Raw genomic sequence first — 24,369 nt, forward strand, 5'->3', positions numbered from 1 at the left:
GAAGTGAGTGTGTCTTTGAGAGATGACCTGGATGATTGCTTGATGGTGCCAGAAAGCAAGAGAGCTCAGCTTAAGTCAGAAAACGCAATAGCACAGGATGGAAAAGGGTTAAGTTTGAAAAATCCAGTCTTTGTGAGCATTGGCTGAGCATTACTATCAGGAAAAAAGATTATTACTCTCTGTGTAATTCCTTACTGCAGAAAATCAGTTCTATTTAGTTTATTTGAAAGTTTTGCCTACTAGAATTTCAGCAATCAGAGTATTACCATATCAGCCCGGTATTATGCCGTGGAATGTTAATGACCTTAGTTTTTGTGTGTAGTCAGCTTTTCACAATTTTTCCTTTTCAGAAAGATTTTACCGAACAAGACTTTTCAACAAGATTACAATAAATAGCATCCCCCTCATATCACTGATAAAGTTTGTGAAATTTGTCCTGTTCCTAGTGATAGTATTTTGGACCTTGCTGGGGTTGACCTTAGACTTAAAAAAAAAAAAAATACATATCTCATTGAACCTCTCACAGAATTACTTCACTTCTCAATAAGTATATGCTTCCTGAACTTGAAAATATTTATGGTATCACCTGTGACAAGCACAAGTGTCTTGAGTTCTTGAAAAGAAAGGTCATTTGAATGTCATTTAAGAATGGACTACACACTCTACAAGGCCGACTTTTTTTTTTTTTTAATTTTTTTTTAATGTTTTATTTATTTCTGAGAAAGAGACAGGCAGCGTGAGCAGGGGAGGGTCAGAGAGAGAGGGAGACACAGAATCGGAAGCAGGCACCAGGCTCCGAGCTGTCAGCACAGAGCCCGTCGCGGGGCTCGAACCCATGAACCGGGAGATCATGACCTGAGCCGAAGTCGGACACTTAACCGACTGAGCCACCCAGGTGCCCCCAAGGCCAACTTTTTTATTATAAGGAAACAAATCCTATCCATGTCTGTATGTAAACTTTGAATATTTAATAAGTACCAACATCTCCTGAGATGCTGTTATAAAAGACAATATATGATGGTCCTAGAAAGAGATCTACCAATATTATCAGAACCGTCCCCAATTTTCCCCTTCTTAAACATGGAAAGACACTACAATTCCCCTTCTAGAAGTGAAGAACACATACAATCACACCCATTTGCACAGATAAATTAAGTAACTTGTTCTGGACAAGTCTGTCTCAAAGCGTTTATACTTTGTGTCTCCTGACCTTAAGTATTAATTAGCTGAGCATTTATCAAATGGCCTATATCATGCATAGAGAACCACAAATGGTTATATAATAAGAGAAGTCTCCAAATGATATATTAAGACCATCATATTCATCATCCCTTCTTTTGAAGAGCCTGTGATGTCAAGACCCAAAATAAGTCTGAGACATGCAAAACCACCCACCAGATTATCAATGGGGGAAAACCAGTGTTAGGTGCCAAATGCCAAAATAAGCAAAATTACGCTTTAAGAGTCGTGAGGTGTCCCTGTGGAAACTGATGTTTGTGTTAACTCTTCTGGAATCACATTGCCAGACGTAGATAGGGTGCTCAGATGTGAAGAACAAAGTCTGTCAGCAACAACATGAATTAATGCCCATTCACTGTAAAACACTAGATCATCTGTGTAATGAAGGATGTGGTGAACATAGTCCCTGCCCTCAAGAAACTTAAAATCTGATGCTAAAAGTAAAATAATTGAATACGTGTAAAGTATTGTTGTGTCTTCTATGGTGTGGATATGACACATGAGTGTGCTTGAATCTGAGCTCAGGGTTGAGGTTACATATCGTCTGTAAGCTGAGGATATGTGGGTTAAGGAAGAGAGAGATTCAGCAGCAATGTAGGTATCAAGTTGGCTGAGAGGAAGGAAGGACCATTAGATTTGGCCAGAAAATCATTCAGAGAGAGAGAAGGAGAGAGAGAGGGAGGGGCAGGGGAGAGAGGGAGGGAGGGAGGGAGGGAGAAGGGAAGCCTAATTGCTAGGGGGTTGATGGGTATATCCATGAAAAAGAAATGCAGACATTTATTGACTTGACATTTCAGCAAACTTCTCCTGTAAAGGGCCAGGTAGTACATGAATATGTGATGCTATTTTCCAATAAAACTTTATTTACAGTAATAGGCAGTGGGCTGTAGTTTGCTGACCTCTGCTTTAGATTACTATAGGCATAAGTGCTTTTGAACTCAGAGTGTCATATGTACAGGAGATTCAGGAAGCTTCTTTCAGATTTACAGATCACAGCAAAGTATTTGCCACCCATCAGTGAACATTGGGATTAATATGTACAGATTCTTAGCTCATTGGTTAAGATTTTAAGTTCATCTGGATTTTTTCCTACTGGGGGATTCATGACCTTTTATTAGAGATCAGTTTAATGAAGAGTCTAAATTAATTAAAAACTAGGGAGTTTATAGACCTTCTTTATATGCATTATTAAAAATATTTTTTAAAGTCCCCATTTCTGCAGTTTATTTTTACTCTCTTGTTCCTAGATATTGATGAATGTCAGCACCATCATCTTTGCAGTAACGGACAATGCAGGAACACAGAGGGCTCCTTCCTCTGTGTTTGTGACCAGGGTTACAGAGCCTCCACGCTTGGGGACCACTGTGAAGGTGAGAACTGCTCTTGACTACAGAGTCCCAGAGAAATCTGGACGTCATCCTGGCTTCCATCCTTGAATCCAACCTTTTCACTTCATAGTTGAAGACATTAGGTCCCTGGAAAAATATTTTCCTCGTGGTCACACAGATAATGAAAAGAAGCTGGTAGAATGCAGACTTTCCTTGTACTGCTTAGAGCTGTTTTCTAGAAGAAGAATACCAGTTAAATGAGTAAAGAATTGAATTAGTTTTAGCTTCTCTCAGCTTGAGATGGTTTACTCTGGGTATGTAGTTCTGAACGGTAACACCTTGTTTGTGTGGGACCAGCAGCCAAGTAAGTCAACACAAATTAATTTTCCAGATTCCTGACAAGTGTTTGAGGGCTACACTTTACTTCAGTTTTGAGCTTTTTTGCCTAGATAGGTCTAAAAGATACCCCAGGTATACAACGTGGTATAATTGTGAACCACCCTCACTATACCACTGCCTGTCCCATGCCTCAGAACCCCAGGGATGGTCAGGGCTGTGGGGCTGGTCTGTTACCAGCATGTCACGTGCGAATTGTCTGTGCTCACTGTTGACCCAACTAATCATTTTTTCCCCAATTCATCCTCTGCTGTACTATATGCAAACCCTGTCGGTTGTCAAACCAGGAATGTCTAACGGAGAGTTAGAGTCTGTGAGTGAGGGTCTGAACCCCACCGTGGAGAGAAGCACATGAGGTTTTTAGTGAGTGAGGCCCTGATAGCTTTCTCACTTGTCAGTCCCTGTTGGTTGGGAAAGATCCATTGTACTTTATAGCCTCTTGTTTTACTGACCAAAGAACTTGGTACCAGCAGGGACAACATTTCCGGAGGGCAGTTGGGGGCTGGTTCTGAGGCTGTAAGATGGCATTAGCACTGAGTCAGCAAATCATCTCGGATTTGACAGTAAGACATTAGTGCTCTTTAAAGAGCTGATAACTCCAGTGAAAAGTTGTAATGAACATACCTCTTGAAAAATAGGCAAACAAGTGATAAACCAAAGAAATGAAATTTGATGGAAAAATCGGGTAGTGGGAACTCTATCACACATGGGTAATCTGTGATTCAGCATGGTGGCTTTCCAAGGTGGGAGAGGTGGGCATGTAGCTGGGAGCCAGTCATGGAGAACCCATTCCAGAAGTACACAGGTGACAAAGCACATGCTGAGGCACTGAAAACCTAAACTGACTTCCAGCCTGTCTTCTGCCTGAATCTCTGACCTGGCTGGGAGGGTGACCAGACCATTGACTGGTCCTCAGGAGAGGGCATGTTCCTCTTTTTTGGCTGTTTTCATGTGTAACCATCTCATCAGAAGTCCAGGACTTTTACTCTATCGACGTCAGTTGCATGAAAAGCCAAACAAAAACTTCTTAGCCAATTTGCTCATCATTGTTAATATATATTCAATAAGAAAGTTTCATGTGGAGTATATAATCAGTCCTTTTTCTCTTAAAGTCAGGGCTCGTTTCCCTAATGTTCTAGGTTATAAATAGGACTGGAGTCCATTCAGCCAATGCGGTGCTCCCTTTGAAACTATAATAGCACTTCAGCCTGCTAATCCCCAACTAGTAGTGTTTCCAACCCTCCCTGGTGTTATGTAGCTGTAATTAACTGAGCTGTTACTGTTCACACGCCTCTCACAGCTGTGGGAGGAAGAACCATCTTTCTTTTTGGCTTTTCTATTTACATGTGTAACTTTCCTCTAATAACTCTGGCAAAGGCCTTGTTTTCTTGCAGTGTTACCCTACATTTCTGCTGGCCTTCTTGCAGTCAGATTCCCAAGTACTGTGCTAATTTCTGTGTGTTACTTACTCCAGCATGCTCGGCATCTACTCTGTCTGTGCAGGGTGGCCTCAGATGTCCTGGTTATTAGAGGCCTTGGCATATCAGCCATCAAAGGCTCTGCCTCTGACTTGTTCCCCTTCTAGATATAATCTCTACTTCCACACCTACTTCAGTGTCCTCCTCAGCCCCTCACTGTGGTTTCTCCATGCTAGTCCTTTGCAAAGCCTGAGAAAGATTTACAATTCACTCTTTCTGTAGTCCTTCTCTGTTGGTCTTTTCTTGGTGGACTAATCAGAAAAGGTGAGAAGAGGGGCTAGTATTTGTTTCCTTATGACCCTTCTTTCCAAGTCAGAATCACTCATTCTTTCATGTATGCATTCATTCAACCAATACCCAAGTGCCAAGTATGTGCCAGGTACTGACCTCGGTATAGGATGTACAGCAATAAAACCAAATAGGCACTTCCTGCCTTTGTGGAGCTAACATTCTAGTGAGGGAGATCACAATGCACATGATAAATAAGTAAAACATATAGTTTGTTAAGTGGCAATAAACACTATAGAGGAAAATAAAGGGGGACATTTGGGGGGTGTGGAGGGCAGAGAGTGATCTTACAGAGGCAAGCAGAAGCCTCCTCAAAGTAATGGCATTTGATTATAGGAAGACCATTCCATTGAAAGGAATAGCAGATGCAAAGGCACTGAGAAATGAACTTTGTGGAAGAGATGAAGAGTTTAACTTGGGCACTGTAAGTTTGAGATGCCTATAATGAGTATCCGAATGAAGATCTCTGAAAGGCAGTTAGAGCTGTGCATGTGGAATTCAGGGATGAGTCCTGGGTTTGGAGTCATTAACATGTGTAGAGACAATGTGTAAGCCACAACATTGGAAGAGATCACGAAGGGAGTGAGTATGGCTGGAAGAGAGAAGGGGTCCAAAATGGAGTCCTGACCCCTCATTTATAAGTGAGGAGGGGGATAGCAATAAGCAAAGGAGACTGGGAACAAGTAGCAAGAGAGGAAGGGGGAAAATCAAAACCCAAGAGAAGAAAACATTTCAGAGATTAGAGAGTCATGAAATGTGTCAAACATCACTGCTGGGGAAGATGAAGACCAGATTTGACCATGGGATTTAACAGCACAGATAGCCCTGGAGACTTTGACCAATGCAAAGGGTTTAGGATTTAGGAGAGAAGGAGTAACCAAGATTAACTGTTGTTTCCCTACAGCCTGTTGCCCAGACCCTGGAAGGGCTCTATCTTTCCTGCCATCCTAGGGGGCGGTGCCCCACCATCCTGTTTTGGGCTTTCTTAACATTCAATCTACTTTTTTTTTTTTTTAAACACAGAAGTCTTTTAAAAAAATTTAGATTAAATCAGACTCGAATTCACTGAATTTTCAAATCTATAGTTATTTACAAACACAGGATAATGTTTCTTTTCCTCACATATGTCATTTCTCTTAGATTTTGAAAAATGAACATGAAATTATTTTTAAAGTAGTGTGAACAAAGCTGATCTGTTTCCATTACACTAAGGCAAACACCTAGGATACGGAGTATTTCTCTTGTTGATGAAATGCATGTTCTCAGGACTCTCCTTCATCTTTTTGGTATTGAGGTTTTTTCATATAATGCTGGTCAAATAGGCCTTTCATTGGGTGTCTCAGTTTCCTACAGAACAAAGAAAGGTAAATCTCAAAAACAACCAACTCAGCACTTATTAGAATAGCTGTAGACCTGTTATAATAAATGTGGAAACCAGGAGCTCTCACGCCTGCCTGTGGGAATGTAAAGTGGTGCAACCACTTTAGGAGACCATTTTATCACAAGTAAACTTACTATGTGACACAGCTACTCTACCCCTAGGAATTTACTCAAGGAAAAATGAAAGCTTCTGGTTACACATAGGTGTATACATGAATGTTTATCCAAACTTTATTCATAATAGCCACAGTGTAAACAATCCAAGTGAATGGGTCAACAAATTGTGGCACCTTCATAAGGTAGAATACTAAGCAATAAAGAAGAGAGAGCTGTTGGTACACACAATAACTTAGATCAATCTCAGAAACACTATGCTGATCAGAGGAAGCCAAAGAGAAAAAATGGCACAAGGAAAGGAAACTTTTAGAGTGATGGAAATGCCTACACCTTTTTTTTTTCTTTTATGGCTGGTCCAACTGATTCATTTAATGCATGTTTTATGGCAGAGATTCATACATAGTAGACTGGGGTTTATCCCCATTTGTCAAAATCATTATTGAAAATAAGAGAGTTTGGGGTTTACAACTTATTTTCATAGAATTTATATCTAAAAGCCTATTCTCAATTAACTTCATTTCCACTTTCAGAAATGTTGATATAGCAGGGGTCAGTTAGCTGAACAGAACTTTCTGTGGCATATTCACACTTCAAGAGAGACACTTATTTCTGCATCCTCTTATCTGTCTCGTGCATAATTTTCTCTTAATGTCTCTTCCATGGCAATTATACCACCCAAGGCACTAGGTTAATTAGGAATGGAAATTTTAAGATCAGACTGGAAAAAGAGTCAAAGGGAAATGTTACAAGCCTTATGTTTATAACTAAGGAATAGTTTGTAACTAAAGAGATTGTCGCAGAGATCTTTCACAATTCCTTAAAAAATGATTGCATTTGCAATGATTAAAGAATCCACCAGTGATCCCAGCAGATGTAAACTGATAGAGAAATCCCTGTACCTTGATTGTGATCGTGGTCACAAGAATGTATCTACATTTGTCAAAACCCGTTGAACTGGGTTCTTAGTATTAGATGCGTGTGTTGTCTATAAATTATACTTCAGGGAAGTTGGGAAAACACACTAAAAAAGTAATAACCCACTTCAGTTGTGACAAAGTCACGTCAGCTGGGTTTTATGTTTTAGGATCAGGATTCAGTAACATTTTGATCTAGGGGAAGCCTAAAATAAGTATAACTTGTTTTTCTTTTGGTGGAATGAAATTAGAAGGTGCTTTCTCATTTCTCTTTTACTTGCCTCATGAACGGTACAGGAGCCAGTTAGTACATGGATTGGGTTCTATGAGGAAAATTTGAGCTGGTGTGCCAACATTCTGAACGAGACAGCGAGGAGATTCAGACTGCACCAGTCTCCGTGTTCACTTCTTCCTGGAACTTCTCATGCATTTTCACAGCAATCATAATTATTTGCAAGAAATGCCATCCTACGCCAAAATTCTGAGAAAACAAAGATGGTTTTGTTCCTTAGCTTTCTGCAGTGCTAATAATTGAAATCCTGCACAGACAACAGAAGAGGGAGTCATGGACTGTGTTAGGGATAATGAGCTCTGACTGGAAGTAACTGTGGTAATAAACAGCCCTCGTGCAAGATCTGCCCAGCATTCATGCCGTGAGGGGGGTCATTAATTGTCTCACACGCTCACAGTCAGAACTCATTATTGGTAACGTAAACCATGTTTAGTTGCACATATGCTATAAATATATGCATTTAAAAAATCCAGTCAACCTCAAACCTGTTGGTGATAGCTGCTGAGTAAGTGGCTTCAATGAAACTTTTGATCTTGCTGATTCCCTTTCCCTCCAAAATCCCCTCCTCCCCCCATCCCCAGCTTTCCACCCTGCTGTCCAGGCCTCAAGTAAATCCCTTCTGTTACGTGAAGCCACCTTTGATTTTTATGATACCTTGTCTCAAAATCCCTGTGACGCATGAAGTTGGTACCATTCTTTTGACCAGTGATTATGTATTTTGACAGCTCTTAGCTTAAATTTTTTTGAACGTATAAAGCAATATGATATTTCATGTTCATTTTTATTAATATAATTTGGGTGTCTTTGAACAGTCTTTTCCCTTTGTGAGAAGGAATCATGCCAAATACTTGAGAATTGTTCTTGTAATACATCATACAGGATCTTGTATAAATAAATGCTCAGGAAATTCTAAATACATATTTAAAGGCTCTTTTTTATTCCCTTTTATTACCAAGAACGTAACCAAGTAAATTGTTGAGTACAGAATTTTGACTTTTCCTCTTCCAAATGTCATTTGATGTTGAAACTTTAATTTACATATCATTCAAAGCCAAAATCTTTTCAAAATATTTTGTTTTGAAAAACTCTGGAAGTTAAAAAGCTGTCCTCCATTAAAAATCATGTGACAGCTGTAAAATAATGTTCGTTTTTGTGATTTTTGTGTGTAAGGGTAACGCTTAGTTTTTAAATATAGTTTATTCCACCTTTAAAATTTTTTTAATTGACATACAGATATCAATGAATGCTTGGAGGACAACAGCGTTTGCCAGGGAGGAGACTGCATTAATACGGAAGGGTCCTATGATTGTACTTGTCCCGATGGATTCCAGCTAAATGACAATAAAGGATGTCAAGGTACTTCCCTGTTGATTAAGTCCTAATTTGCATAGTTGTTCAGTTCTGTGATGCTTCATGATGATAGTCTGTGGTTTTACCCATTTATATAGAAAGGAGCTGTGCCGGTTTATGGTATTAAAATATCTTTCTTGGGTTTGCATCAAGGATGGGAAGTTCTCTCTTTGCACAGCACCATGGTAACTGAAAACCCTGCCTTTTGGAGCTGTGTACTGGTTTTGCATGCTCCCATGGTAACTGAGATCACTTGTACTTTGCTGTTCCTTCCGTGAGCCCGTCTTGGTGCTATATTATAAATTCGGGCTTTTTTATGTCCTTCATGGGTATATTTCATTTTGTCTCATTGCTGGTACTTATCCATCCTTTCCTTGATCCCTGTTTTATCCACTGTCCAGCTTTTCCTCTTCCTAAAAAAACCTCATTAATGATTGGGTCAAAATTATAAAGGTATAGAAGATAGGATTTCTATTTCTTTCAAGGGCTATCACAGTTCAGCTCCCAAACACAGGTGTAGAGGACACAAGGCACTAATAAGAACACTGTGCCATGGGACGTCTGAGTGGCTAAGTCGGTTGAGCGTCCGACTTCAGCTCAGGTCATGATCTCACAGCTTAATGAGTTTGAGCCCCACAATGGGCATCGGGCTCTGTGCTGACAGCTCAGAGCCTGGAACCTGCTTCTCATTCTGTGTCTTCCTCTCTCTCTGCCCCTCCCCTGCTTGCACTCAGTCTCTCTCTTTCTCTCTCTCTTTCTCTCTCTCTCTCTCTCTCTCTCTCAAAAATAAATAAACATTTAAAAAAAAAAAAGGAACACTGCACCAATCACAAGAGCTTTATTTGAACACCTACTATGCGCAAATTACTCTAGGTCCCTCAAGGATTTATGGAGAATTTAAGAGGCAGCTGTTTTTAATATCCATTTTGTGCTTGAGTAACTGAGGCTCAGAGACGTTAATTAGCATGCTCCTCCTTAGTAAGTCGTAGAGCTGAGATTTGAATCCAAGATCTTTTTCTGCTATTCTTCCCGACATTGCCCTACCAATTATTATTACATTTATAGCCAAAAGGACGAAGACGAAGATTCAGTGTTTTTCCCCCAGGATAACACACTGAGTTACTGGTAATGCTAAGGACTAAAAACTCAGATTGTGTAGATCCTTTGTCCCAACATTTTTAGCTTCACCTAAAAAAAAATCCCCCAGGATTTCTTTGTTATTAGTCTTCATAAACCCATTCTTGTTGTTTCCATTTACACAGATTCATTTTGTTACCTTTATACAGATTCATTTCTGCTACTTGGGTAAATATTTTCTGGTCACTGTCCCCCCTCTGTTGGCAAACTCTGAAGTGAATCCCAAAGTACAAATAAGTAAAGGATTGTTGGAGTTCCTCCTTATGTACTGCTACTGGACATGAATGATTTTTTTGTTGTGGATTGTCATCAATTGTGCCTCCCTTCACGTGCCCCAGATGTATACTACTTGATAGGGAAGATGGTCTGTACTCTCTCATATGTGGTACTGAAATATTCCCTATGTCCATTCCATTACCCACACCCAGCTGTGTGTCCCTGAAATACAAAAGACATGAGCCCTGGCCTCAAGATCTTTTAAAATTAATTTACTTACTGATCCCAAGATTTAACTGTATACTGTGATAGCCTGTATTTATTTGCCATCTTGAATGTAGTAAGGTGAATTTAAAGTTTTCAGTATTTCCAGTGCAGAAACTAAATGTGCTTGGATTTAAGGCAATAGAGAAGAAATATTTCAATTATAAATTATGTGTGAATATTTCCATTTTGGAACTTTTACATCTTGAAATGAATCTTGGCTTATATAAAAATGCCAAGAAATGCCCCCTAAAAAAAGAACAACTGTATCCTGTTTTTATTATAGACATTTGGGTTTAAAAGCAATACTTTCTTTTCTGATTCCTCTTTCTTTTCTAATTCCTCTCCACCACAATATTTTGACCTAATAGAGGCAAACCCAGCCTTGTATAAATGGACAATGATTTCATTTTGCAGATTTCAGACACTTCTAGAGCCAAATCATAAGGAAGTAATTTAGTCATCTGATTTATTAGTTGCACTACTGTCTTCTCTCAGTACGTTAAATTTGTTTGTGATTTGATATCAACTCAAACCCAAACATGTTTGATCAACTCTAAATCATTATTAAATTCACTTCATGCTCTATCGCATTGGTGATTCTTGTTTTCCAGAATAAATTACTATGTCTGCTTGAAAAACTTAAATCCAAACAAATGAAAAATATTCCTGAAGCAGGTTTTGGTACCATTTAAAGAATATTACCTATGAGTCTGCTCCATCACCCACCTTCTCTCCCTGGAGGCAGCCTTGTGATCTTTCACTCTGCCTGAAGTCACTAGTCTACTTCTGTCTGGTCTCATGGCCAGGTCACATTCTGTACATTGGCGTAGATTTCAGAGTTTGTTTTAATGCTGAAAATGTAATTGATGCCAGTGCTAATAACCATAGGACATACTTGAATGGCCATGTGTGATAGATGTAAGCTTTAAACTTTTACCTAACAATCTGAAGATAGTTCCACATTCAGTAAGGCATTTTCACTTGGAAGTGTAATAGTCTCTTCCCCCAGTGAAATTAATGCTGAGATACAGACAGCATGGAAATTCCATGTTAATAGTCTGTGTAGGAATGTGACAGCCTACATTTGAGATTCAGAACACACTTCAGTTTCGCGTTTTGACTTCCACATGCCAAATTGTGAATTTCTGTGGAATCTCGGACCCATGAAAGAAACCCAACTTAAATATAGTCTGGCTTTCAGCTGAGTTACTAGCAGCATAGTTTAGAAATGCCTCAATAAGTACAACCCAAATTGAATGCATATGTTTCTCTAGTTCCAGATACTCGTGTTGTTCTTTCTTAGCGGTTTCCTGGAAAAAAGTCTGGGAATTCGCCTTCAGTTCCTGTCATCAAACTTTTTAGACAATTATTTGTTAATCAGTGACTTCTCTTGAAGCAAGAACTTGATGCACATTATTCTCTGTGCAAAGTTGCAAGCTGGCAGCTTTTAAAGGGCCAACATTGAGACATAGGGTAAAATAATAAGAAGGTCTTGGATAAGTTATTGGGTTTCACCAGATGGATATGGACCTTGGGCTTGATCCCCAGGCCAGTGGAACTTTATTGAACCTAGTTGCCCAGATAGAAGTAACTCAGGGCAGCAGGTTGGGACGAAAGAATGCAACTAAAAGCCCAGAGAAGGTCAGAGTTAAAAAGAGATGACCCATCGAAGATATTACCAGTAGTTAGAAACCAATCATAGAAGGTATCAGAGATTTTATAAAAGAAGTGAAGAATTTCAGAGTGAAGTCACATTGAGAAATAGTCAAATAGAAAATGATTTATTGCTCTTCCTTGAAATATTTTTAAATTAGCGACAATGACAAAAGTGGGGTAGTATTGTTAAGAAAATATGAGTAATTTGTGCTTGGTTTCTCACTTTGATTCGGCAGTGGGTAGGCCAGCTAGTCCAAATTATATGGCAGGAGGAATGGTGAGGAGGTAGGAATTAATATAGAGAGATGACTAAATCAGTGATACTGCCAGCATTTCTGTCACACAATGAGATGAACAGGATAAAAGGAAGAGCACCCAGGGATCCTGGATGCAGAGATAGGGATGACTTTATGGAGGAGAACTGTAGGGTTGATGGTTCAGCACATTCTAGAAGTCACTGGGAAGAGCTCATAATCCATACCTTCTCCATGTGCCTATTAAGCTTAACAATTATTCATGGTGGCTCCTGCCCCCTATTACACTGTGAGCTTCAAAATGGCAAGTGCTCCAGCCTGTTCAGCCTTCTCATAGAAAGCATTCAGTAAACGAGGGGCGTCTGTGTGGCTCAGTCAGTTAAGCGTCCGACTTCAGCTCAGGTCATGATCTCACAGTTTGTGAGTTCGAGCCCCACATCAGGCTCTGTACCGACACCTCGGAAACTGGAGCCTGCTTTGGATTCTGTGTCTCCATCTCTCTGACCCTCCCTACTCGTGCACGCTCTCTTGCTCTTTCTCGCTCTATCTCTTTCTCTCTCAAAAATAAATAAACATTAAATTTTTTTTAAAAAGCATTCACTGTTTTTAACTGAATTAAAGATGGACTTCTAGAAAGATGTATCAAGGGTCTCTTTACTTTACTAAGAGATAAAGGAGAATTTTGGAGACTTAAGCAAGGTAGGAAAATGGCCTTACTAGGGTTCCTGACTGCATGGTGCCAAGAACTTGTGATAGTTTTCATGGCCCCCGAAAACTAAGAGTTCCTTAACCCATCATGGTTTAATCAGGGGAGAATGAATATCCCTGAAACTTTGTGGTGGATAAACATTCTTAATACACTATGAATGTGCTGTATGAGGAGTTAGGGACTCCATTCAAATATTACACTGATTCAAGGAGCAGTCACTGTAATAAGAGACACAGCTGAGTAACAGTGACTAAAATACAGTGCAGATAGGTAGTTGCATGTGTCAGTACCAGTGTGAATAGGGGAACCATTCGGCAGGATTCCATATGTTGTCAATGTGGGCACTACTATCCAAAATAATCAGGACTAGTTTGATGAACATTTCACTTTCATGTACTATCAGTGTTGAGGAGTGCATCATGACCCTGGCCATGGGGAACGTCATCATTCTTCATTAAGGACAAGCAGAGTGTAAGATAGCCAACTCAAGTTTACACCATTATTTGTTCACGAGTCTTAATACTCATAGCTAGCGGGGCGCCTTGGTGACTCATTTGTTTAAGTGTCCGACTCTTGATTTTGGCTGAGGTCATCATCTCATAGCTTGTGAGATCAAGCCCCACATCAGGAATTCTCTCACTCTCTGTCCCTCCTCTGCTCATGCTTGCTCTCTCTTTCTCTCTCTCTCAAAATAAATATTATAAAAAAGTAATGATAGCTACCACTTTTTGACCCTTAGCTATGTTAGGCACTGCACTAGGCACTTGATCCTCATTCCCTAATTGCATCATCACAAAGCTGTGCAAGTAGTAAACACTTTCCTAGTCTGAAAGGCCTTATTTTTCTTGTACTTTATCTCTTTTATCCATTTGCAACCAAATATAGCTTGGAATCTTATTCATATATTCAGCAGATATATGTAAAGTACCACTTGGAGCCAAACACCATCAATAACCATCCCGTCTTTGCCTTTAAGTTCACATTGGGGGCACTGGGGTGGTTCACTCAGTTAAGCATCCGACTTTCGCTTGGGTCATGATCAAGTCCTCTGCTGTCAGCATGGAGCCCACTTGGGATCCTCTGTCTCCATTTCTGTCCCTCTCTTGCTCGCAAGTGTGCACTCTCTCATTCTCTCTCAAAAATAAATAAAAACTTTAATAATACTAAAAAAAAAGTTCACATCGTAGGAGAGGATGGGATGGAGGTAACATAATGCTGTGGGGCTACAAAAGATGTGTGTGCATAGAAACAGAGGAGGGCAAGGGGAACACAGCATGCTCACTGATGAAGACTGTTTCTCAGAGAAGTTTTTTGCTAGAGTGTTCCTAAGCCTACAATAGGTCTTAAAATTTAAAAAAGGTGGGGGGAGGTGCCTTCAGGTTGAACCAATGAAAGTGAAAATGCTCCGTTTGTAGATTAAAAATGGTTGAACATTGGCTTCTTCATATGATTGGACCTAAATAGTTTCTCTCTCAGAACAGTCCAACTTGTGGTCTGGTATATATATACAGACAGGATAGTTGTGCCACAAAATAAGTGTCTGACCCTTTTGTGATGGATGTACTTACTGTATATCTGCTATCATATGAAAGCAAAGGAAAACATTTTCTTTTTCACCTATTTGGAACTCTTTTTGATTTTAGATATTAATGAATGTGAACAGCCTGGACTCTGTGATCCTCATGGAGAGTGTCTGAACACAGATGGTTCTTTTCACTGTGTCTGCGAACAGGGTTTCTCGATTTCTGCAGATGGCCGTACATGTGAAGGTAAGATAAACCGTAAGCGGTCATGTAATTAATTCATATAACACAGAGAGGCAGGCAAAGACTCTAAGACACTAAGCGATACTCCTAATTGAAGGCCTCGAAGTATGTTTGCATACAGGTGACTCCTGCCTGCAGTCACAGCTCGAGAATTGCTGGGATTCGCAAGTATGGTGACCAAAGGTCATGCTGGTGAAAATACAGATGATTCCACTACTAGTACTGAATTAATTAGTCGAAATGTGCAGGACAGGATGATTTTAGGTACACGTGGGAGATGTGGAGGAAACATCAGCAATCCCCTGATGGAACTCCAGACTCAGCCAGTTTTGAGTAGGGGTCATATAGATCATCCTCATCGTTGTAAACATGTCTCGTGTGATTTTTCTCTGTTAGCACTGATAGCAGAGATTTTCCAGGAATTTCTCTAACATCCTTAGCTCTAGTGCATATTTATTATCTCCTTAAAAGTGAATTATGGTGTACGACATTAAGATGACAATGTTGGCTCCCTATTTGCCACCTCTGTGTCTTTCCAGAGATCCAGTGCTGTTCTTGTTCATAAGATGTGTGTTCTTCATGATTTATTGTAGTTTGACAAATTGAGGAATAATTCACCTGAACGTTTTTCAAAGTAAACCGAGGAGATTCCCATAATCATAATGTCAGTCTGTCTCTTTGAGCTTCTAGGTTATCAAAACCCAGCTAAAGTTTTAAAGAAGTAAATTGTGAAGGTTCTGTTCTGGGTCTGTGATGGTACCCAGATTCTTTGTTTTAAAAACAAAAAACAAAAACAGCACAAGAGGAAGTACCTACCCTCCTTGCTAGTACCACAGCGGAATCATGCCGAGGAATAGCGACCAGGTTCATCTGAAACTAATTATTATATTGGGAAGCATAAACCGATCTTATAAAAAGCAGGAGATTGTTGAAATTGCTCTCCTGCTGAGTAGACAAAACACTGATGCCAGATTTGGCTTCAAGTGAAAGAGAGATAGTGTGGGGTGCGGTTTAAGCAAGCAGATTTTGAGGGGTTTGGAAGTCATCAAAAGTTGGGAAGTGGAGAAAAACATCATTAAAGGTGGCCATGTGAGGTTTGCAAGGGAATCCATGTTGCAGTGATTTGAGTTTTACATTGATTTTATATTCAGACCTCAGGACTAGAGTTCTTAAGTAATACACCGCATGAACACATAACTGTTCTACAGAGACCACGGCGTTCCCTGGCAGAGGGTCCAGGGTCCTGGCTCATCTGAGTCACTGATGACACCCGATGCACGTTTTCCTGCATTCCAGAAAGGTGCACGCTGGATGCTTCAGATACAACATGGATTGTAAGGGCTTCCTTCAGTGAACAGTGGTCCATGTTATAACTGCTGATGGTCATGCCCTACAAAAACTACATTCAGAGAACAACGCAGGTCACTTCCCATGCTCACTAGTCAAAGTTACTGTTCCAGAAGAATATACCAGTGCAAATACATTCACATCCCCTTTGTCTTTTGTACTTGGTGATTTTCCTTTAATTCTGTGTCTTTTTAAATACTGATTTCTGCAACTTCAAGAGTTATATAATCACTCTAATGTGCTTGCAGTTCTAATTTTGTTAGGCATTTACTTGGCAAAGACTTGAATTTTAAAATGTGTTTTTAGAGAGCCTCTGGTACTTTGTAAATTACTATACTTGAGTATACTTTCTTTGACCCTTGGTCCATATTTTTTACTCCAGAAGCTAGACAATTTTGTATGTAATAAAATAGGTAGTTTAGAATACGGTGCTGATATATGGCTATGTAGCTAGAAATCTCCCTAATTATTAGGCGTATTATTCTCTTTCTAGAATAAGCTTTGCAAACCTCTCATTTTTTATGGGCTTACTCCACTACATTAAACTAGTCCAGATTTTCCTTTGTTGGACTTCGCCTGAATCTTGTGGCAGTGGCAGTCTGTCCTGATTCTACCCCTGGCTGTGGTGTAGGGTGAAGCCAGCCCACGTGATCAGGGGTTAGCTGTGGAACTGATGTATATAGGACTTGAGTGAACACTGAGAAGTGGCTGGCTCTCTTACTTCATGCCCATCCACCAACTCATTTCTGAGCTTCTGGTTTAAGCAGCTGAAGCCTTGGGGACAAAGGGCTGGCGTCTCCTGTTCTGAGCTGGGCTGACTGAATCCCGTGAGTTGAAGGAAGGAGGGCCCTTTGCCAATTTCCCTTGGCTTCGGGGAGTTGTTGGTGTCTGGTCACAGTTACTGAACCACAGTGAAGAAGCATACTCTGTCAGCATAAACTCTCTCAAGTCTCAAGTAGTCTGGCGGATTGGATAGAAATAAAAGCAGCATCACTGGATCTTTCCATTCCCTTCTGTGTATGGTGTTCTGGGAACATGCACCTGATAGAAGAAGGAGGAACACCTTGATTCTCCTACATGGTATGAAGAACAGCAGTGTTCTTTAAAATTCAGTCGGAGTGGAGTGGGAAGTATGTGGTGAGTGAGCTGTTAATTCGTGTAGTCATCTGCTCAGCAGTTAGAGAGCCTGTCTTGTGCCAGGCACTGTTACTGTTCCCACTGTTACTGTTCTGAGGGCAAAACACATAGTTCTTGTCCACTTGGAGCCTAAGTTCCAGGGAGGGAATCTGGGGTACATAAGTAGATAGTACATACCAGAAAATTATGTTTTTGCCTTTGAGCAATATAACATAGTTAGACTTTGTGGATATAAATAAGTACAGGTTGCAACATGCTGTATATGCCATACAGGTCATTTTCTCCTATCCCACACATGGATATCAGAGAAATTTACACTTGCTCCTCTTCCCTTTGCTTTCTTCTTGGAACTGTGGTTCAACTCCTCCTGCTGCCATGTTTACCTCCTCTGGCCTGAGTGTTCATCTTGTGTAGGAAAGCGAAGGAAACTTTTTACCTCTTTCAGTGAGTTCTGTATCCCAGTTCATCCTATTCATGTGTTTTTAAAACATCACAATTCTTGGGGCGCCTGGGTGGCTCACTCGGTTAAGTATCCAACTTCGGCTTTGGTCATGATCTCACAGTCTGTGGGTTCAAGCCCTGTATCGGGCTCTGTGCTGACAGCTCAGAGCCTGGAGGCTGCTTCAGATTCTGTGCCTCCCTCACTCTCTGCCTCTTCCTTGCTCGCTCTCTGTCTCTCTCTCTCAAAATAAAGACATAAAAAAAATTTTTTTTTAAATCACAATTCTTTTGCTCTTTTAGTTTTTTTCTTTTTGTTATTGTTGTAGTGGTAGAGTTTTAACTCATGAAAAATATTTTCCATCCCATGTATAAGCTGACCCAGGGTTTGGTTTCATCATTGTCAGCAGAATGTGTGTTAATAGACGAATTGGGAGCCTTGGGACAGTCAGATTCCTAAGTGTCACATACCTGTCCCCTGACCCCTGTGGAGAAGTGCCCCCTGGCCTCTTTGCATCACAGCATTCAGGGCTCTCTTTCCATGCTGCTCTTGGCCAGGAGCCACGGTGCTCTCCGTTGGGCATCCAGGTTGAATGAGAGTTTATACAACAGGTGGAGTTGGGGACATCAGATATGTCTAGACCTCACTGTGCTTTCCAGCCCGTTCACACCTTAGAGTGGTCACACTGGTCTATCGGGGACCTTGAAGGAGCCCAGCAACACAGCACCAGTGGCTTGCAGAACCTGGTTATTTATGGCTAATTAGGCCTCAAACCATGACCAAAATCACTCCCTGTCTCTTAGAAGGCACCTCCATTCATTCATTCATTCATTCATTCATTCATTCAGACAAATATTTAGTGTATACTGCATGTCAGGCACTGTTCTAGGTACTGGGGCTATGTCACTGAGCAACAACAAAAATTCCTGCTTTCTTGAAGGCAACTAATATGTAAACTACATAATAGGCTAGAAAGAGATAAACCCTGTGAGAAAAACAAGTAGAACAGGGTAAGAGAGATCTGAGGGCTGGAGCAAGGAATGGAAAGCTGGTACCATATTAACTAGGGTGTTCTGACTTGACCGTTTTTGCCTTTATAATGAAAGAAGTAATAAAATTTTGTGTCTGGGTAACAAATGAAACCGTATTAAATGCCTTTTTCACACTCCCCATCTACCTGCTAATAATAGCCTGTCAGTAAATAAAAAGGCATGGGATGGTCTGCCGAGGGCCTTTATTCTATTGCCAACATGGATTCTATTGTGTAACCTGGGGAGCAAAATCAACATATATCACCAAGAGCAAACTCTAATGTAAACTGTGGACTTGGATTGATAATGATGTATCATTGTATGTTCATCAGTCATAACAAATGTTCAGGAGTGTTGACAGTTGGGGGAGCCTGGGTGAGAGGATAAGGGGTTGGGTGGGGAAAGGGGAATATGGGAACTTTCTGTGGAATTTTATTGTGAACCTAAAGCTGCTTTAGAAAATAACTGCTGATTTTGAAAGTCAATCATTGTTAGAATGATCTGTTTTTCATCAGAAAGGAAAAAAAACCCTTAATTCAAATTCTCTATGCTCCCATATTTTCCTCTCCTGGATAGTTATTTCTTTTCAAAATAAACCTCAGACAGAATTTGTGATAAGAAGTTTCTCTCCCACTTTCAAAATAATTCTAAACTGATTGAACATTCGAGAGCTCTAAGGATTGGGAGGGGACTTCTTAAAACATGGAGACTAAACTCTGAATCCCAGAGTATTCAAAGAATACAGTCCCGTTGTTCAACAGCTCTAGAGATCCTACTCCCGTAACTGTTTAACGTATCTTCTACAAACCACTTCTTGCTAATTCACTCATTTGAAAGGGAAAACATAACCAGGGCAAGTGGTAGGGATGGCTTCTTGAATATTACTGAGACTGGTGATATCAGAAAAACTAAAAGAAAAACTGCCTTAGTTGGAAGAGCACATGACTCTTGATCTCATCATCATGAGTTTGAGTCTCATGTTGGGTGTAGAAATCACTAAAAAACATTTTTTTTAAAGTAAGAAAGAAAGCCTGAAAGAAGTTAGGTTCAAACTTTTAGGCTAATTTTGTGTTCATTGGAACCAGAATATATGGCAAAGGCAACTTTTGCCAAATGAAAGAAAGAAAAAGTAATCGGGAGCAAGCATGATTTTGTTTGCAGACTTTTAGGTACGTTTTGTATGAACAGTATAGAAAGAAAGTATAAAACCACTGTTGACAGTATGCCATGCAATTGGTGGCTTTGTGGCATGAAGATAGAACTTCATATCTGTCACCACGAAGAAAATATTTTTTTTAAATGATTTAGCCAAGTAGGACATTGAAGTGCCCTAACACAATAATATATTACATCTGGCTACTTGGCCCAAAGATTTTTAGGATTGTTTTTTTGTTTTTTTGTTTTTTAGTAGCTTTATCTAGTAAGAATACAACCTGAGTGTTTCTTTTCTAAAGAAAGGGAATTTAGGTTAACAATAAGATCCTTTTTCTCTCACATGTAGAAAGGAAAAGGATCATACGACATTCCAGGTGAAGAAGGGAAGTGGCTTCCTGTTGTAAAGGCTACTGTTCTTCACGCTCACTCCTCCTGTGAATGTACTTCTGCAGAAGTGAGTGAAAATGGATGTTTAAATCATTAGGGAGAGAGCTGAGGAAATTTTGCTGGAATAAGCTCCTTTTGGATCTGGAATACATATTTTCCATGCATTGCTTGATTGTCTTCCATATATCAACATTTTTATAAAGAAATTCATAATAGTAGCAAAGAAATTCAAGAGCTCTTCCTAAGCCTTTTATCACTGCTGACCTTTGAAAACCCCAGAGCTATGGAAAATCATCTGTTCACAGACAGAGAGGTAAACAGTTTCCTTGCAGCCAAAAAAATGGACACGAAACTGCCAGAAAGTGAAGTCTGTAGATAGTAAGCTGCCCCTCAACACCTTTTCCTGCCACCCAGCTCATGTCCAGGGCATCAGGCTTCCTGCTTCTATTTCAGTGAGTCTTTTGATGTTGTCTGCAAACAGAGTTCTTCATAGGTCATGGAAGGTTGTTGTGAATAGTATTGCTAGACTTCAGGCTTGAATTGTAACACTTAATGTATTGATTCCAGAACCAGTTATTTGTTAAGTATCCAGCTGATGGATTGCTATGTGGTTGTTATAGTTGATTTCATGACTTTATTAAAACAATAGCAAAAATAATAATAGCTAGCATTTGCTGAGTTCTTCTTGTGAGCCAGGTACTATGCTAAGTGCATTATACCAATTTTCTCATTTTTTTCAATGTTTTTTAAAATTTATTTCTGAGAGAGAGAGAGAGAGAGAGAGAGAGCATGAGCAGGGGGTGGTCAGAGAGAGAGGGAGACACAGAACCAATCTTCTCATTTAATCTGCATGACAAACCCATGGGTAAGATTAGTATTAATCAGAATGTTTTTGGCTGCAATGAACACCTTAAAAGCAAAGGGATTTATCATACTAAGAAGTGTAGGGATGGTCACCTCCTCTCTATTAGAGGTCTTTATTCAAACGTACCTTTCTCAGGGAAACCTTTTCTGATCGCCCTTTCTCACATTCACCCCTAACACTTCCTGTTCCCCCTTTCCTTTTTATTAACCACCCATTTCTAGTTTCTCTTATTTATTTATTGTCAGACCCCAGTCTTAGGCTGTAAGGCTGATGAGACATCGCAATCTGTCTTGTTCACACCTGTATGGCATTGAGAATAATTAGTTAGGGCACAGTAAATGGCGACTAAATGAAAAAGATGAAGAGGTAGTCTGTAACTCCCCCTGGAATATCAGGAAATAGATATAGTAGAATTACTCCAAACTGAGTGTATTGTGTATTTTTGTGAAGAATTTCCTATTTTTTTTCAAGACTTAATTCCCTAAAGCACCCCCTGCATAATTATTGGGTACAAGAGTGTTTAAAAAGTTAGGCTGTCGATTCTGAGAATGTGGGCTTGGACTCTTACTCTGTTTCCAAGCTGTGCGAACTTGAGTAAGTTACCAAAGCACGTGTGCTTCAGTTTCCTATGTGCATAGTGAGAATGATGATACTACCTGCATGGAGTCACTGTAAGAATGAAGTATGTTGATGTGTGCCAGTAAGTATCAACCTAGAATGGAGCAAGGTCCCATGCAATGTGCTCTGTGAATGTGAATCGTTTTTAGTATTTGAGCACTTTTTACACTGATGTCCTCGTTATGTTGCCATTTGTTTTTTTAATATGTGGACCTCTAAAGAATTTAACATCTATTTGTTTTCCACTGATCAGCACTCACAGAATATACACTACACAGAGTACCTCAGTGTTTTTTTTTTTTAATGTTTTATTTATTTCTAGGAGAGAGAGAGAGAGAGACAGCGTGAGCAGGGGAGGGTCAGAGAGAGAGGGAGTCACAGACTCTGAAACAGGCTCCAGGCTCTGAGCTGGCAGTCAGCACAGAGCTCGACACAGGGCTTGAACCCATGAACCGTGAGATCATGACCTAAGCGAAAGTCGGATGCTTAACCGAGTAAGCCACCCAGGCGCCCCTCCTCAGTGTTTTTTATTTCAAATGTCTGATAGTTCTGAGTTGTCAGGCCTAGACATAAATAAGGTCTATGGTACATTTTATGTGCTTTTAAACCCCAGATTTATTTAATATAAATTCCAAAATATAAATCATATAAAGCCTAGGGTAACTCATTTATACGTAGTTTGCTCTAATTCCTCCTCCTTTGTTTTCCCTACGAGTGCCTGCCACGTGACTGACTTTCCCCAGGCGCCCCCTAAGTATTTCGAGTTTTAAAACGCTTCCTGAATCAGCTGCCAATATACCAATGGGCAATGCTAATGCTTATTTGCATTTAAATGTCGGAGTTGTTATTTCTAGAGATACACGGTCTATTTTTCTGTGGTTTCATAACTGATCTTTCTTGGCCTCCTATTTGAATATAGAAAGAGAAAAATTAGAATGGTGAAAAAAAATGGGAGTTTTTCTGGCTGATCTCATGTTGCTTTTGGGGCCTAAGTGTCAAAAAGATGAATCTGGGGTTTGATATGTTTGGCCTGTGCGTAGGCTTTCTCCCAGGCCTACTGGCAGCATCTCCTAGCGTAAGAAAGGCTATATGAAAAGAGAAGAACGTACACCTTGACTCTAAGGTTAAAAGAAGACGTTTATTTTTTAGAAAGTCTTAGTTATAAAAATGTACAACTATTAAATTAATCCAAAGATGGTCCAGCGGTTATGAATAAATTCATTCAGAGAAAATGGTGCATTTGAAACACTTTATATACGGTAGGAACACAAAATGTATTTCACACATTATTTTTTTGCAAGTATTTGGGTTAGAAATAGGCGGTTAAAGTTCAGACTCTTTTCTGTATCTAAAGACATTTTTTCTGATAGGCGTGGAGTTTATTCTCCGTGGAGAATTTATCTGAATACTTCGCTTTTCGTGATAATCCATTATATAATAGTAAATTAGGCTTATTCTTTACCTTTGGGAGCAGAGAAATTTTATTTTTAAAGCTTTCTTCTCATTTCTTTCCTGGAAGGCTTTAGAAATGTTTCTTTTCTGTAGCAAATTTAAATCTTTCTCATTCACTTTTCCCGTATTTCTATAATCTGTCAGTACATGTAGTGGAGGAACTAGAAGGAAATGGCTTTTTAAATTCAGAAATACACTGTGATCCTCTTTCTTTTTTTTTTTTTTTAAATTTTTTTAATGTTTTTTATTTCTAAGAGAGAGAGAGAGACAGCGTGAGCAGGGGAGGGTCAGAGAGAGAGGGAGACACAGAATCCGAAGCAGGCTCCAGGCTCTGAGCTGGCAGTCAGCACAGAGCCCGACGCGGGGCTCGAACCCACGAACCGCGAGATCATGACCTAAGAGAAAGTTGGATGCTTAACCGACTAAGCCACCCAGGCGCCCCGATCCTCTTTTTCTTAAAAGAAGCCTAGATGGCTTGTGTATCCAGGTTTCACTTTTGTCCAAAAAAAAAAAAAAAAAAAAGTGGTTTATGTCTCACTAAAAATGAACTGTTTTTCAATTCCGTTCAGAATTTTTCCTTTAAGCATCACAGACACTTAGTTTTGGATTTTAACCCATAATAATGGGTTATGATAATTGAACCAAAAACTGGCACATGCATTGTCTTCCCCACCCAGTGCCTCTGCCTCACCCCGGGCTCTCCCTCTGTGAGTGGGAAGATGTGTGCCCAGTGCAAACTGCATGCGTTCGAAGCTGTTTGATGACACATGCCCTCTCCAGGTACAGAACCTGAGCCTCACGAGCTCACTGAGTCACTGAGACTTAGAGCACTTGCCCCGTTCTGTTGGTCTTTCCGTGCCCGAGCAGGGAAATTTGAAAGACTCTTCTTGACTTTTGTTTAAAGCAGTTAATCTAAAATGATTTTGTTCACGGGGCACCTGGGTGGCTCAGTTAGTTATGTTTCCGACTCGGGCTCAGGTTGTGATCTCATGGTTCGTGAGTTCAAGCCCCCCTTAAGGTCTCTGCTGTCAGTGCAGAGCCAGCATCAGATCATCTATCCCCCTCGCTCTGCCCCTCCCCTGCTTGTTCTCTTTCTCTCTCTCTCAAAATGAATACATAAACTTAAAAAAAAAAAAAAAAAGATTTCAGGT

General features: G+C 40.0%; 1 protein-coding gene across 8 annotated transcripts in view; it reads left to right on the forward strand.

Annotated features, from left to right (window-relative positions):
- Window positions 1-24,369, forward strand: part of LTBP1 (latent transforming growth factor beta binding protein 1) — a 399,760-nt gene that overhangs the window by 312,163 nt on the left and 63,228 nt on the right. For all 8 annotated transcript variants that reach the window (XM_039250305.1, XM_039250307.1, XM_039250308.1 and 5 more), the window contains 3 exons: window positions 2,487-2,609; window positions 8,666-8,788; window positions 14,665-14,790. In XM_039250305.1, coding sequence (XP_039106236.1) covers window positions 2,487-2,609; window positions 8,666-8,788; window positions 14,665-14,790 — 372 coding nt within the window. The remainder of the gene's footprint in view (window positions 1-2,486; window positions 2,610-8,665; window positions 8,789-14,664; window positions 14,791-24,369) is intronic.

Source organism: Hyaena hyaena, unplaced genomic scaffold (genome assembly GCF_003009895.1).
Source record: "Hyaena hyaena isolate Hyena2069 unplaced genomic scaffold, ASM300989v1 scaffold_362, whole genome shotgun sequence".
Taxonomy (NCBI): Eukaryota; Metazoa; Chordata; class Mammalia; order Carnivora; family Hyaenidae; genus Hyaena; species Hyaena hyaena.